Source organism: Podarcis filfolensis, assembly GCF_964270895.1.
Source record: "Podarcis filfolensis genome assembly, chromosome: 17".
NCBI lineage: Eukaryota > Metazoa > Chordata > Lepidosauria > Squamata > Lacertidae > Podarcis > Podarcis filfolensis.
The window spans coordinates 11,809,138-11,826,546 of record NC_139621.1 but is presented as its reverse complement, the minus strand read 5'-3'; the positions used below and the strand labels follow the sequence as shown (position 1 = coordinate 11,826,546).

At 41.2% G+C, this 17,409-nt stretch overlaps 1 protein-coding gene across 2 annotated transcripts in view; it reads right to left on the bottom strand.

Moving 5' to 3' along the window:
* TRPC4 (transient receptor potential cation channel subfamily C member 4) overlaps positions 1 to 17,409 on the bottom strand; it is a 61,608-nt gene that overhangs the window by 20,993 nt on the left and 23,206 nt on the right. For both annotated transcript variants that reach the window (XM_083594244.1, XM_083594245.1), the window contains exon 3: positions 9,096 to 9,614. In XM_083594244.1, the coding sequence (XP_083450370.1) occupies positions 9,096 to 9,614 (519 nt within the window). The remainder of the gene's footprint in view (positions 1 to 9,095; positions 9,615 to 17,409) is intronic.

The window sequence follows — 17,409 nt, the reverse complement described above, 5'->3', positions numbered from 1 at the left end:
TTCCAGGGAGACTGATGAGATTAGAGCTGTATAAAATTAGAGCTTGTGGTCAGAAATGACTGGGTAGGGGCAAACAAACTGGAGCTCTGTACAGAACGGGCAGATGTTTAAGTCTATGCATTCACCTCAGATAATGTGGCTAAGATGAGAATACTTGCCCTGGAGATATTCCGAATACCTCTGAATGCAGGGTGGCTGTGATCCAAGGAAATCCAAGAAACAGGCCAAAGCTTCAGAATTGCTTGTGTTGTTGTCTAGTTTGATATATTTTTGTGATCTCCCCAAAAGTCTCCATAAATGGAAACCATCAGGCAGTCAGGAGGAGAAAAGCAGAGGATGTGAGTGTAGGTCTGTGATTAATAGCTCTAGTTTCCAATCAGGGAATGTCTTTACTTGGGGTCTCATTTAATTTCCAGTCACATTGCTAGTTCTGCTTTACCTCATGAGTCATGCCCACATCCACCTCTGTCCTAATTAGATCTGCACTATCTGTGTCATTAATGCGAATGAGTAGAGGATGTGTGTGTGTGTGTGTGTATCCCCTTTTGTACATGGTCCAGAACTGTAGTTTATAAATATAAACAACAAATTAAAAATAAGCTGGGGACATCTATCTGAAAGGCCTGGTTTAAGAATCACAATTCATTCTTAAACCATCTCATGCTGAAATTAATTTAGGTACTGAATCTGGTACTGAAAGGAAGGTGAATGAGGCTGACCAGTTATCTTGCCTCAATGTTTTCTGCTTGTATATAATGAAATACATACTTAAAGATTCTACTTCTGATGTTCGAGCAAAACTAGGACCCTGGTTTGAACAAATTAACACACAAACCTTATGTAATATTTTTTAAAAACTCCAACTTGTCATCATGCTCCGCAGTTCTCGCGTTCAGTAGGGGGCCACACCAACTGCGGCATTAGGTATGGTCGGCTGGCCCAGGTGAGCTGTTTAATGGAGGGGAGGTACTGTGAAGCCCTACCCCCTCCATTAAACGTGGCTACAGGAGGGTTTAATGGAAGGGAAGGTATTTCACACAGCAGTTTAGCAAGCCGCTTTGTGAAGCACCTCCCCATTCTTTGATGGGGGGGAGGGAGGGAGGGGGGGACTCAAGAGGGAAAAGGAAGGGCTTGGAGTAAACTCTGGGGGGATAGAGGGTGGCTGGAGGCACTGGATGAAGAGGAGTGCGGGGAGCACACCGCCCCCGGCAGCATGATCCCGGTGGGGTGCTATTGAGTCTGCCACCTGCCTGCACTGGGCGCCACATCCCCAGGACGTGCGCCACGCCCCTGTGGGCAGCGTGCCCCGCCCCCACCTGTTCTCTGCCCCCCAGTGCCAGAGCATGAAGCTCCGCCACTGACTGGAGGGTGGAGGAAGGGGTGGGGGAAGGGTAAAGGAGTAGGTGATGGTGGCAAGCAGAGCAGCAGCACCTAGTTACAGTGGTACCTTGGGTTACAGACGCTTCAGGTTACATACGCTTCAGGTTACAGACTCCAGTATCCCAGAAATAGTACCTCGGGTTAAGAACTTTGCTTCAGGGTGAGAACAGAAATCTCACAGCGGCGGAGCAGTGGCAGCAGGAGGCCCCATTAGCTAAAGTGGTACCTCACATTAAGAACAGTTTCATGTTAATAACGGACCTCCAGAACGAGTTAAGTTCTTAACCAGAGGTACCACTGTATTAATATTTTGTCAAATAACTTCCACCTCTAATCGCATTTTTAGCTTGGCTTAGTGTCAAATTCTGAGTAACTCAGCCACGCATAAGGCTTCTGGCAAATGATAAAGAATGTGCTAATGCAGTCCTTGAGGTTAGCTATTTACAAGTATCTCCTGCTTTGCTGAATCCATTTCTCTGGTAATTAAATATTATATCTCCTACACAGCATTATTTTCTCTTTAGGCTTTTGTTGAATAAAAAGAACATTGATCCACATTTCCGGCAAGTCAGCATTAAATTCACCGTTGTTAGTAGTGGGATGGCCATTTAGACTCTGCTCAAGTTGCACAGATGCATGCCTGCTCTAGAAAGATGTGGGTGGCAAGTGGCTATTTCTTATGCACCTTTGGCTATGTGTTTTCCCAGTTCCTTGGGGTAAAGTCTGCAAGCTGCAAAGAGCTCCTTCAATAATTGAGAAGCAGCTTGGCATGGGCAAGGCATTTCCAAGACCACAATGCAGCCAGCCTTCTAAAAAGGGGGGGGGGGTTTAAAATAGAGAGGTAGGCAGGCAGCGTTTGTGCTTATTTTATGCATTTTATATCTCTCACTATTTTTTCTCTCTAAGCCATGAACAATAAAATTGCATGAAATAACAAAAGGTTCGGCAATCAAATAAACTAATAATGAAAAAGTTGACCACAATCCTGGAAAAAGGTGGCAAACAAAACAACAAAGCAACATTGATATACAGTGGTACCTCGGGTTAAGTACTTAATTCGTTCCGGAGGTCCATTCTTAACCTGAAGCTGTTCTTAGCCTGAAAAGCCACTTTAGCTAATGGGGCCTCCTGCTGCTGCCGTGCCGCCAGAGCACAATTTCTGTTCTCATCCTGATGCAAAGTTCTTAACCTGAGGTACTATTTCTGGGTTAGCGGTGTCTGTAACCTGAAGCGTATGTAACCCGAGGTACCACTGTATTACATTGAGGAAAAATTGAGTTTATTTACTTACGTATTCAAATACGAAACTACAGTATGAACTGTTTTGCATAGTTTAAGTATAATAAGACGGTTGTAATGGATAAAAGAATGAATGCTTGAAGCAATTACTAATGAAGAAGTTCCTCTTTTTTTGGTGTCTGTGCTGAAATTTGTAACTTGTATAGCTATGAAATGATACAACAAAAAGTAATTTGTGCACAATATAAAGTAAAAGGTAAGATAAAGGACCCCTGGACGGTTAAGTCCATATAGGTGAACATGTATGCATACTGCAACTGATCCTTCTTATCAGGGCTCCCAGAAGAAGTCTCCCAGTTGCTCAGGGCCTGGAGTAGCTAGCACAGTCAATCTTATTACCGCTGTGCTCTTTCAATAGAACAGAATATTGCCCTGCGATCAACAGGGCTTGATGCTCCACCGCTCTTCTAAAGTGGACTTGTGATCCAATCTGGATACACATTAGTCAGATCGGGTGAGTCCATTTTGGAATCCAAGTTCTGCAGATCCCTCCTCCACAATTTCCCATCACTATGCAAGTCAGGGAAGGGGATTAATGGATTGTCTTTGTTCTTGTTTTTATTATGTATTTTGTTTCATTTTTAATCTCATATTTTTATGTTGTGATCCGCCCTGAGAGCCACGGATGAAGGGCAATATACAAATTTAATAAATGAAATGAAATAAAATTCCAGCCCACTACCACGTAAGAACTGGATTAAAATGCCTTCCAAACCAGTTGTTACAAACTTGGCAACCACTAGAAATGAGGAGTTCAGCTCAGTCTTCTCCCCAGGAACTGTTTCTAAACTGTTGCCCTCAATGACAGCTTTTCCTCAATTTGCATCTTGATTCTGCTCCTTAAATGGGAGACCTTTGCATTTATGAGGGTGCTGGATAATCCACATCAGTTGCACTCTAGGACGAAAACTCAATCCTTTGCTGTAAATGCAATATAAAATTTCTGGATTTTTATTAGCAATATGCTGTTTCCATGTCGACAGTCACTTTGAAAATTCATTGAAGACACTTTTCTATATTTATTGGAATATGAACCATCCTTACAAATTTTTCCCTAACTTGCCAACTTTTAACTCCTTCCTAATTGCCACATATGGTGAAACTGTTGGCTCTGACTCATTTGCTGCTGCTTTTTATCTACCAGTATATTGATTTTTCTTCCAGTAGGTGTTGTTAAAATCATAATTCTCTTTGTGCAGACAACATGTTGGAGACAAGGAGAGCAAATCAATCCTAGGTCAAGTTATTACATCTTGTTAGTATCCCACAAAAACAATGGGGCTGGAAATAGAAAGGTATACAGCAAAAAGCCAACAATGTGAAATAATTGGCACGAAGGAGGTCAACCCTGTTCCACCATACCCTGGGACAGACTCATAGACTTTGGGCACTTCCAGATTAGCTATTTTCTGGTGGGATTCCATCACATACTGTTATATCTAGCCCTGGCCTGGTACCAGACATGAGGTCCTTGAAGGATCAATCAGACACCCCACAGGTCAAGAACTTTGAGGAGCTAGCAGGGTCCTGTGAAACCAATGCCGAGTATCTCCTTGAGGGGTCCTCCAGGTTGGGACCTGCTGGAGAACCCCTGGAGCTATCAGAGGAGGAGGTAGCACCACCCATCAGTTCTCAAGAACACTGGCGCTAAAATATTTGGGTCAAGGCTAAAGAAAACATTACAGTATGCATCTATGGACCCAAAGTCAGTAGTCTACTGATGAGTAAGGGGTATACACATGAGTATGCAACTAACATCAACTGTAGTCAGGCTGTGGTCCAGGAGGCGGGAGTACATAATGTCTCCTTCCCGAGTCTTTCATTTGCTGGAAACAACACAACCTTGTTTCTAGTTCCCACGGCTTGATGAACTTATGATACTGATCTTGGACTGTTTCCTAGACCGATTCCCTGTGCTTGACCTTGGTTTGTTTGGACTGTGCTGCACCCCCAATCCTGACTATTCTGTTGACTAATTTGGTGAAAGGCTTATGCCTCCTGGGATTGGGACCTTAGCCTTTGAGGATATGCACTGTTTTTACTGATGTCATTGTTACTGAGGATTTGTCCTCCTAATGGTGTTGCATTAGTCACAAGTGCTCCCACATTAAAGTTATTTGTACTTTTAAAACTGATGAGATGGTCACATGGCATAAGTAGCAATCTGTGCATGATCCATAACTTTTGGCACATATCATTAAACTTTTCATACCAGAAATGTTCCCTTTTTTCTTTTTTAACTACTGATGTGCTATGGTACTATGGCAATGTGCCGAATTGAAGTTGCTTCTTTGTGAAATAGCTACTCCCACATGCTTCCTGTTGATGCTGTTTTTGTGGAACCGAGTGAAGGTTTAGCACAGTAATCACAGCCTGAATATTAAAACTGTAAAAGTGGAAGTATGGTGCTGGCATGCTGCCATTCTGCAAATAACTTGTACTTAAAAGGGGGGAGGGGGAGAGATAAAATTGCTGCCCACCTGCTCTTTTTTGCTGCTTGCTGGCAGCTATGGTGGCTCCACTTGTGTCAGGGGGGTGATCAAAGGGAAGCTTTGTGACTGGCTTAGCCTCTTAAGGTTTTGTTTTGCTCAGAGATGGGTGTATGCTTAAACGCAGAACAATGTGGTGGCTGTGTGTGTGCAGAGCAAGAGAGAAACTAGAGAGGTGACACTAGAGACACTGCAACACAGAGGCAACGGACGATTTATGTATTTTCCTCCTTCTTTCCCAGCTCCCTTCTTTCCAGATGTCAGATCTTTGCCCAGCTACAGGGCACAGGGAGGGAAGAAGAGATCAGACTTCCTGCTGCAGACTGAGAGAAAAGAACAGCTGTGCTACTGCTGGTGCTTGGAAAAAGCACAGTGATATGGCAGCATGGTATCATACAGCACATCTAACTTCTACTTCTGTAGAGGGGAAGGGTCAATAGAGTGGATGGTGAGGGTGCAAAAAATGGCCTTGGAATTGCTGGAGGATGCCAGTGCAGAGTCAATAATGCAGGAGTATTGGAAAACATTAGTGTGGCAGCAGGAGGATCAGACAAATACATTATAAATCCACATTGAAAGTGTATAATGCTTAGTGCTGCATAAACCTGGTATAAGACATCTGTCTGGAGTTGCTCAGACTGGCAAATTCAGGTTGTGCAACTCAAGCTGTTTGGGAGGTTGCATGCAACAAGTCTGCTTCCCACAAAATTCAGACTTCTTGCAAAAATAAAAATAATGCAAAGTTGCACTGGGAAGCAATGGGATGGTACTTGCTTTGACACAACATCATCAAACCTCCCCGCAAGCCAATTGGAATGAATACTCATTAAATGGCCAATATCATCTACTCTTCCTGCAAAAAAATCAGGATGTATGTTCAATAAACAGATATTCTGGAAGTGCTCTTACAAAAGAGAGGAAAACATTTTTTTAAAAAAAAATATGCGTGAATGAATTGGATAGCAGTGTTTCATTGCATAAATCAAGCTTTATGAATTAAATTCTTCATATGCTACATTAAAGGCAGATGGAACGGACTCCACAAAAAATAATCTAGGGTTCTTCTAGAATTCTCATGTGATGGGATTCTGTGCAAGCAGAAAATGGCTACATATTCATAATTGATCTACAAATTGTTGCAACAGATGAGCTGTTTGGATAGAAACAGGCAGGTTAATCCAAACAGAGATGCAGGCTGAGACAGTCACCCCTCCTGGCTTCTGTGTTTCTCATTGGAGCTTTTTACACTCCCTCCACACATACTTTTGAACACTCTCTTCCCACTACGGGTTAATCACAGACTGCTGTGAGAATATGCCTCAGTTTTAAAGGAATTTTATTGCTTGGGATGATGGAGCGGCATTAGAAAAGTACAATTCTAAAAGCCCACTTGGGGCTGCAGAATTGGTAGTCATGTGGTTCTTGGAATCTTAGCCATAATTAGTTTCCTCCTCCCTACAGTCTGATTTCAGGTAACAGCTAATTAAAAGGCAAAGGATGCCATCTGTTAAAATGGAGCTTGAGGAAATTGCTCAGCTTCGACGAAGTATCAAAGACCAAATGAAACCTCTGCAATATCATATTTGTTATGATGGCTTTCTAACTTGGTTATACTTTTGTTATAAAGCATAAAATGTTAAGGTGGCACAACCAAATAAGCAATGCACACGCATAACTAAATATCATCTTAGGACTGTTTCTTTAAATGAACTCTGCTTTAAAAATATTTGTATTTATGTTAGCTATTTGCAATGTCTGAAAATCTTAAAATATAATATAAAAAATATTCTCATGTTACACAATAAATTATCAGAGTAGAACCATGTACTATGAGGCAAACAGGATACCCTAACCCTGTGTTTACATTGCAATACTGAAGCTCCATGATTTGCAAACAGTATCTTCCTGCACCTATCTTCACATGACTTTCTAGTTATAAAGAATTATTTTTACTTAGTTATTAAAAATTATATACCACTTGATTATAAAAAACAAACAGAACTCGAGGTGGTTTACAAAAAAAACTCCTATTATCAGTTAAAAACAACTATTAAAAGCATTCAAAAATAATTAAAATCAATGCTAAAGGGTGTGATTAAAATATCAACATGTGGAAATTCATCAGTTATGATAAAAAAATAACTTTGAATCAAACAAAACAGGCTATCATCTCAAGCATCATGTGATTAGCATGGTGATCCAAATCCCTTTATAGACTAATTGGCTGGAGTTAGTCTCACTCACTCAGTGGTTGAAGCAGAAAAATCAGAACTTTCTGAATGAGTCTAAGAGGTGATAAAGGCGGTATTGCTCCCCTTGAGAACTGCATTACTGCATTCCTAATAATATTTTTTATATTTCTTCTTTATGCTTTTCAGCTTCAGTAAGTAAATTGTTTGGTGCAGCCTATTTATTCAAAAATAGGTTCAATTTACCTCAGTGGCACTTATTCCTACTAAATGTGCATAGAATTTTCTAAGACATACTTGCAACTACAGTCGTACCTTGGTTTTTGAACAGAATGCGTTCTGGAAGTCTGTTCGACTTCTGAAATGTTCAGAAACCAAGGCACTGTTTCCAACTGGCTGCAGGAGTGTCCTGCAGCCAATCGGAAGCAGTGGAAGCTGCGCTGGATGTTCGGCTTCCAAGGCAGAGTTCTCAAACCGGAACACCTATTTCCGGGTTTGCAACATTCGAGTTCCAAGTTGTTCATGAACTAAGCTGTTCGAAAGCCAAGGTACGACTGTATCGGACTTATAGAAGACATCTGAAGGCAGCCCTGTTTAGGGAAGTTTGTTTTTAATATTCTGTTGGAAGCCAACCAGAATAATATTACTATTATTATTTCAAAGTCGTTTTGTTCTCATTGAATTACTGGACTATTGTGGCTCAACCAAGAGGAACGTAACCCTTCTAAGTAGTTGTTCATGACCAGCACCTGATGTGAAGGCTGGAGTCAGAGTGGTAGCTGAAGCAGGGGCTGAGCCAGGAACCTCTAGGGCTGAGCCAGGGAGTTCCAGAACAGGACAGAAGGAGCTGGAAGAACATTAATGAGCTCAAAAGGGAGCTGTTAACCTAACAAAGGTTCAGAGAAGACCAAAAGAATTGCACAGTCACCACCAGCTCCTCCTCTAACAGGTTCTTTGCTGGGTCATTCCTTGAAGCTGGATTCTCACTCAAGTAGATCCTGGCAATAAAGCACTGTTTCTGTGACTCTGGCCTTCCTGTTTGGTTCTGCTGCCATCTTCACTCATGAGAGCTGGGGGGGGGGGGAGAATCAGAGATCGTGGCAGAGCTTGGCATGGGGTCCTTGGGTAACCTAAGTTTGACATCTCTGAAGTGGGGTACTTCAGGCTGCCTTTGGGTTTCCTCCAAGTCTTCAGTTGGAAGAGAGTCTGTAGGGGTCCAAGACTCTTCCTCTGAAGGGATCTCACTAGTGTCTGGGTCAGATAGGTTCCTACCAGTAGCCTCCATTTCCTCACCCAACACAGTGCCATCTGTCTGATTTCTATACCTTCACTGATTTGATTATCATTATTACATCATCATGAAAGCCTCCACACATTTACAGGAAGCAACTATTTGCAGTAATGCACATTGCTGCTTGTGGAGGAATTCTAGGCTGTAAAATGAATCAGAAAATACTTCTGTCTTTCCACAGTGCTTAACGTCAGGCAGTTATACTAACAGGATCTTTTTTCATGAGAAAACATGAGCAGCAGTACTTCTGGAATTCTTATATGCTGCAATATTTCAGTTTCTTGTATCACAAGAGCCTAATAACCGAATGTGCCCATTACCTTTTTTAAATTGAGACAATATGGTGAACAAAAGACCTTGACAGCAATTTGTCTCATTTGATGGGTATATCATCTATCTCATACATTATTTCAATTAAATCAGAAAAATATTCTTCTATACACTTACCTCTTTTTGACGGTACTTAATTGCCAGTTTGAGTCTTGCAAGTTCATTACCATTCTGCTCTTCTATTAGACTGTTATCATCTCTGTAGTTAAGAATAATTTCAAGTTCCCTGGAACTCCGTGTCTGATCCAAGAGGTCTTTTGCAAATTGTTTGCATTGCTGTGATAGTTCTTCATATTCAGATTTAAACTCATTTTCCACTTTGCTCAGTTCCTGAAGTTCCCAACTTAATTGGAAAGCTGTAAGAAAAGGATCCTCGCTTGACAGGGAAATCAAAGACGGACTTGAAAGAGCTCTGTAGATATTGAGCCTGGATCGGGAATGGCGAAGGCTATCCACATCTGAGCTAGAGACACACTCCACACAGTTACAGCGGACTTCATGCGGTCTGGGAACAGAAACACCTTTCTGTACTAAAAGTTTTACGATCTCATAATTGTTTGTATGGGCAGCCAGGATAATGGGTGTGATGTCTGGTGTAAACTCTGAGAATTGTTTATCCAAAAGAATGGGTGGTACCTGTGGGAAGGAAAGTGAATACAGTTATATTGGATAGGTGTTATCTGTAGCTCAAGGTACAAGATATCAAGGTATAATCATACAAGGACTTATCCTTTTGGGTAGTACAAACCAATCCAGAACACAACTGAACTGGATAGATTACCTACCTGCCAACAACATCTCCATCTTATCTGACCTACACTTTATTTGCTGCCCTCCAGTGACTCAGCCATTGATTAAGCTCTTCCAAAGTACTGCCTGAATCTGATGAAAATGAGAAATAGAGCTGGGTGCTATCCACATGCAGATGATACCAAATCTACTCCAAACCTTGCGCATTCTGGTTTCCTGACCACATGGAAGCCTATGTGCACACATCTCTATGTAAGGAGGCTTCCTCTTTGCAGACATCTTCAGTCAAATGTGTGGCAGGATCTATGGCCCTGAGATCGGGATGTCCTGCTTCCCCTCTTCATATATTGCTAACATCTAAAAGGCTTGCTTTGACTGGAGAGACTCTATCCCAGTCTTAAATGAGAACTTAAAAGAGAGTGAGAGGAAAGACGCTAGGCTGGCTGCTCTTTTATTCCTCAATTTCAATATTTTTGCATTCCCTGTTTGTTCACCTTCTTAGTGTCGCCGTAATTATTTCTGAGATATCATTACCTTCCTCCCCCCAAAAGACAAATGCTTGTTTTGTACTTCTTATTTACCTACTGTAATACTGTATATAGTCTGGAAACAAGTATTGTCTCCTGGTAATGCTCCTACCATTTCTATAAGGAAGAACAGAACCTGGCTTTGCCTTTTTACAGTAATTGCTCCCAACAAGTGATGAGAGAAATAAAACAGTGTGAGGAGGGTTTTCGTTTTGTCAGTAAATACAGAACAGAGGAGACTTGATACGTTTTAGAAGCAGCTATTTATAGTGCACAGGTGCTATTTTTAAATCACTTACTGATGGTGTGAATATGAAATGATTCTCATAGATACAATCCTGCATTTCCCTCACTATTTGTTTGAATGGACCTCTGCCCAGTCATGACAGAATTCCTTTCATTCCTTTTCCATACCTGAAAATCCCCCAACCACTCCCAATTAAACTTAGGCTAGTTCTTAGCTAAATTCACTTTAAATTCAGCTATTTCTCCATATTTGTAAGCATTTACTTCCATTCAGGACCTTCAGACTTTATTCCACTTATAGTTTTTTCTTGTCTCACTACTGTTACTAATGGTTCAAGAAATACTATCAATGAACTAGGGAGGGAGTAACTTTGCCCTGTTCCTCCTTCTGTCTTGAAAATTTCCCTTTTGTTAGGAACATTGGTGCTGGCATGGTGTATATCATATCCACCCATTTACATAGGATAAATCTTTTAAATCTGACTTAAGCTTTCCTTGTATCTAAAAGAAAATGCAGCAGCTGCCATATATTTTCAATTGCATAAAAGATCCTCTCCCTGGCCTGAGTTTTGGTTGCCCCTGATTTCCTTGACGTCTCTATAGTCTTGCAAAGAGTTAAGTCTTCCATCAGGTGCATATCACTGTATATTGTGTCCCTATGAGGAGCTTCTTGAAAAAAATTAAGGTCTCTTATGAACGGCTCAACAGTTTCGCTAGACTTCTGAGCTCTTTGATAAAAGCAAGCCCTCTCAAAGAAGACAGTTGGCTCATAGTCAGCAAAAGTAAATTTCTATAATTTATAAATGTTGCTGGCTTTTTGCCTGTAACATAAAGAAATGAACTTCGGTTCAAAATTCCTTTGCTGTGAGGCAAAAAGAAGCATTTTTCCCCCTGTTCATGGCATACTGCAGGGTTACTAAAGCTGAAGGTGTCTGACACACTGCATGTGATTTGGCTTGTTTTTCAAAGCTCTACAAGTTTGAAACTTAACTTCTCTGGCACCATACCAGTGAAGGTCATAGAACATCAATCAGCCATGTTCTTCACTGTCTCAAAGGAACAGGGACAAAAGAACAAAAGGAAATTCTCATCTCAGTCAAAACTGCACCTTGACCAAGCCATAGAATGGTAATTTCTCCTCTCAGTTAACAATGCAAGTCTTTCTCCTCATTATATTTGCCTTTGAAACAATGCAGATTATAGAAATGTTTTCAGAGAACACTCAACTATTGGCTTCGTCTTAATCTGAATCCACCTGGTCTACTGCCTTTAGTAATGCAAGACTCTCACAAAAGCAAGTGGTTCAAAACCGTGCATCAAAAACTCCTTACATGCGGTCTGCACTCACAGTCCCTATTATCAATGGGCCTCATCAAAGCAAAGAGTCTAATAGGCCAGCGCCTGAAAGACATCGAACGACAAAACAACCTGACCATCTTAAAGAAACTGTGCCCATGGTATACCTACTTTCCCCCTTCTCATTTTGACTCTCCAGCTTCATACTTGTCTAAACTAACCATCCCGAAATACAGACGTGCCTTTACATTGGCTAGATGGGATGTTCTCCCCTCTGCTGTACTCGAAGGTCGTTACCAAAAGACTCCATTTGAAAAACGACTCTGCCCATGTGGAGATGGTAACACGGAAACAGTGTCTCACGTCCTTCTTTCTTGCCCCCTCTACAAAGACCTAAGGAATGAGATTATTACTCCACTCATTCTCTCCAACCCCGGCCGTTCATCAGACATTACACTGTATTTTCTATTATCTGATACGGAAAGTCAGATAACAGAGAAGGTCGCGAGGTACATCGAGAGAGCTGCGAAATTGAGGGCCACCATCTGAGTGACAGACTTGTTCATCCGACGGACCACCTTTTGCCTGTTCTTTTCTTCCTTTTATCTCTATTTTTTACTTTTAACTCTTGTACAGCTGTGGCCTGTTGGCTTTGCTAATAAAGTTTTGTTGTTGTTGTTGTTGTAGAAATGTTTTTGGGAAACTGTGAGTGAGGACTGTGTCAACTCTCATGCTCTGTAAGTTGTCAGAAAGTTGTTGGGGCATTTCAGAAATCGTGGTAAAAAGAACCTAAATGTGTTCAACCTAAATGTAAAGCTGTAGGGAAAAGAACACCCTCCCCCTAGTGGTGGAAGAAAGTACAGAGCAAAGTAGCATCTGAACCCAGCATGCCACACTTACTTGAATGGATAGAGTTGCACTCTATGTTTTAACGTAACTACTAGAGTAAGTTGTTGTTAATTTATATACAGTACAGTCATACCTCGGGATAAATATGCTTCAGGATAAGTATTTTCAGGTTGTGCTCCGTGGCGACCCGGAAGTAACAGAGCGCGTTACTTCCGGGTTTCGCCACACGTGCATGCGCAGATGGTCAAAATGACATCACGTGCATGCGTGGAAGCGGCGAAACGCGACCCGCGCACATGCAGACGCACAGTTGCATCTTACATTCTGTTCAGAATGTGAACGGGGCTCCGGAACGGATCTCATTCGCATCCCGAAGATCTCAGGGCAGTTCACAACATAAAATTACAGGATAAAAGCACAAAATAAATAAACAAAAATATAAATACTCCAATACAAGGACCACTTGGAACAATGCTGAGGCCCAGTAGTGGACCATAGCCCATGGTTTGAGAAACACTATTCTCGGGGTTTTGTGATAGTGGCATAAGCGGTAGGGGTGACAGTGAAGCCTGCATATTGGAGGGGTTGGGGAGCCAGAAAGGCCTTGGGTTGTCATTGGTTCAGCTGCTCTAATTCTAGAGAAGGTCAGGGCAGGCAGAAAATCCTTAAGTAAAGAGGAGGAGTAGAAGAGGCAGAAGCCTAAAAAAGAAAGAATGAAAGGGGGAGGATGCAGAAACATGAGTGGGAAGAGAAACTGGGAGAAAAAACAAGCTAAGGAGGGATGCACAAGGCTGGGTACCACAGAGTTCAGCATATTGCTTCACAGATTTGAAGTATCGGGCTGCAATACTTCTAGTCAGGTTGTAACATGTTTGTTTGGCAACAGCTTATGATGGGATTCTTCTCCCTCTTGCTTTTGCCTCTTACGACAGATGTTTCCATTTGTAAGGTTAAGGGTCAATTAATGTTTTAGACTCAATATAGGAGCAGAAATGAACCCTGAGACTAGTTTGGAATAACATTCTAAGTTGGGAACCAAAACATTCCATGTGGGTTTACAAGTTTAGAACTCACCATCTGATATTTGTGTGATGCCTTAGTTGAAAATTTAAGAACTTAGGATTGTAAAAATATAGACTTCTAGTATATTATGCCTGCTGTAACTTTGCAAATCATAATACTGACAAGGGATTGAATCACTCAGTATTTGCACAGCAAACCAATATAAGCAGTATATAAACCTTGATAAACTACTGTAAATGCCATTGTCAATTGTATTCCTAATTATTTTCTTCTTTATCTTGCTCCATTTCAGTGTATTGTTATTTCAACCAGTATGAACATAAAATATTCCTTTCTCCCTTCTGGTCATAATAACGTATTAAATTACAGACTGGTCAGCACATTGCAATGTGAGTTGGTATACTGTGGTTGCCATGGGTGTAAGCAAGAAAGTCCTGGGTTGAAATGTCAGTTTTTGTAGTAGTAGAAGAAAAGTCTCCAACCTTTTTTTATGGGCACATTTAGAAATCTAAGGAACTGTTGCAGGCACACCACAAAATAGTAGCAAATGCCATCCACCTCTCCTAAAAAGCCCTGGGCTACACCCAAAGGCAAAACTGAATAAATTCCAGATTTAAAAAAATGAAAGGGTCACCATAGTCACCATATTGGGGATTCCAGAATTATAAACTCACTAGTGAATTGCCATGAGATCTTATGATGAAGGGCAGTATATTATAATAACAATAACAATAGCAGCAGCAGCCTTGGAAAAGACACTAGCTCTCAGCCCCCACTCCCACTTCCATCTTTAGTATTGAGTTAATATATTTATTTTTTAGTTAATAAAGTTAATTTTTAGCATATATTTAATGTGTACATTCTCCTAGGAGCTCACAGCAGCATACAGGTCTTACTCTCTTTTATCTTAACAATATCCTTGTGTGCTAGATTTAGGCTGAGATGGTGCTGCTGACCAAAGATCACTCAGTATTTTTGTTTCACATTTAGCCTGAGGGTGGTTTTGTGCAAATTAGTTTCCCTCACTGTGGTGTTTGGTTGGTTCTAATAAATCAAAGGTATTGTGTGAGTTCTGCTTTCAGGATATGCAGATCATCAAGGAGATTATGACAGCAGAGAACAAAGTGGACCCACATGAACCAAGCAAAGGCAACATTGGGACAAGCAATCTGGTTAGTACAACCAATCCAATTTATTCAAAGAAGTGAATCACACCACACTAAACAGGGCAGCAGAAAAACTAGCCGACAGCAAGAACCAGAGTGGTCCATCAGTATTTCTAACTAACATCTGCATGATGAACTAGTGCTATGGGAAAAGGAAAAAAATTATCCCCTTTGACAATCCATCTTTAGTCACAAAGTGATAGCTGGGTTCTCAAACCTTTACTTGAAGTAGACAAGAACCACAGGCACAGTTTAGCCCTAAATTAGTTTGAGGTGCTCAGTTTGTTGAATTGTTTGCATAGATACCGTATCTTAGGAAGTAATTCTGGCAGGCAACTGACTACACTGAGAACTAGAGTACTAATCTGATTGGCTTCAGGTTTATGCATGTTTTTTTCCCCATACAGAGAAACTTGTTAGTTTTAGCAATTCTTGCAAGTCCACCCGCCTCGCAAAATTGACATAGACCCTAGAGCTCTCATTATCTTGGAAATTTCAGGAAAGCAGCTACAGGCAGCTAAAGGTATATTTGAGCGCAGAATGAAGACTGAAAACAGTTTCCCTTCTCCCTGTCTGTGTAATGTTGCTAAACAGTTTGACATCTCTGCCTTTGTCACTTGCAGCAGAGTAATTCCACAAGCAAGGGAAATACAAGTTCTGAACCATGTGCTTTAATTCTGTGCACTGTAGACATTTAAATAATTCAAGCTTCAAGAGGTCAAATTTCTAGAGAAGAGGTGCTGTAGAAATGTAGAGTCATGATTTGCCCAGGAGATTGTGATGCAATATATAGCATATAGACTGTTCCCAAAGTCTTGTAGGAGGAGCATAGCGAAAGAAGGCAAATACATTGTCATTATTTATGTGTCCATGTTCATACATCTGCTGAATTTAAATGAGTCTGTATATCTGGATGTGACTCACAGTCTCCTCAATTATGATTGTTTCCCTGGCATAACATCATAAATAAAGACCTATCTGTCTTAGTGTGAAGGGGGAACGTTATTGACATTCCAGAGAGCATTCTCAGATAGGTTTGTCAGAATGAAGTGTTCTTGTTTTGCTTACAATATTTGCAGTCACATTCTTCTAAAAAGGAAGGCTGAATTGAAATACAGAGTGCAGCAGCAAATAAACCCTGTTTGGTATTCATGATAAGGGAGATCAGGGGCACAGAGTTATGCCTCAGTCCCTCTGGTGCATTCCTTTTGCCCTGTTTATAGCCCTCCATGAGTTGGAGGGCAAACCTCTAAAGCAGGGGTTCTAAACTGTGGAGGGAACCTCTAAGAATATAGGTGCCCCATTTCACAATTCTGCCTTCAAGCACATGAAGGGCTGAAAACAAGAAAATGACATGGTGGAGGGAGGTGGAGCTTCAAAATCTTGTCCCAGTTCTCCCTCATGCCATTATTCCTGCAGAAGCACACATATAAGGCTTTAGTCTTCCACCCCAAGGTGTCTGCGGCTGTCTGCAATTTTTCTAGCAATTTCCAAGATGGTTGTGGCAGCTGATTTGAGGGTAATCCCAATTATGGAGGGAGCCTGTGTGGGCATCTGTATTATGTGTGCATCAGGTAACATGCTCAGCAGCAATTTCTCACGGTGGTTAGGAAAAATGCCATTAAGATTAAAGCAATCATTTCTGACCATATGCATAATTTCCCAGTCTACATCTGCATTTATTTAGTTTCAACTATATACTGCAGCTGATTCATGTAGCCAAAAATATACAGTGGTACCTCGGGTTAAGAACTTAATTTGTTCTGGAGGTCTGTTCTTAACCTGAAACTGTTCTTAACCTGAGGTACCACTTTAGCTAATGAGGCCTCCCACTGCCACTGCGCCACCACGCCACCGCTGCGCGATTTCTGTTCTCATCCTGAAGCAAAGTTCTTAACCCGAGGTACTATTTCTGGGTTAGCGGAGTCTGTAACCTGAAGCGTCTGTAACCCGAGGTCCCACTGTATTGTGCAAATCAGCCTTTAATTGATTAGCAAATGTAGGGCTCTTTTGGAAGAAAATTCTCTTTGTTTACTGTGCCTATACAATAATAATAATAATCTTAAATTTCTTCATTTCTATTTTTTTCAAAGTATTTTCCTCTGGTAATCATCCTCAAAAGTAGCACCAGAGGTATACTGTTTCTGAGCATATTGATTCATTTAGATTCTCTGGCTAGTAGCCCCTAACTGTCCTCCAGCTGCTTTTTAAATTATTAATGTGGCTATGTTTTTGGACATCACTTTAAAAAAGGCTAAGGCAAGATAAATTTGCAGAAGGTTGGCAGATATCTAATGAATATAACAAGGGGTTAAGTTTATTTCATAAACCTGACAGTTCAGAAGTCAGGTTTGATGAGGATAGGTAAATTTTTATTTAATACGAGAGTTCGCATGCCTGTCAACTCCACTTGCCAATTCTCTTGCCGTTCCCCATCACATTAAACCCCTAGGGCTTGCCCTTCTCACCCCATGCAACTGTAATGCTTGCTTTTCACCTTCTTAAGCCCATTTGTGAAGCCATGTCTATTTTATTGCCCCACCAACCCATCCCTCCTTCTTCCTCACCTTTTGT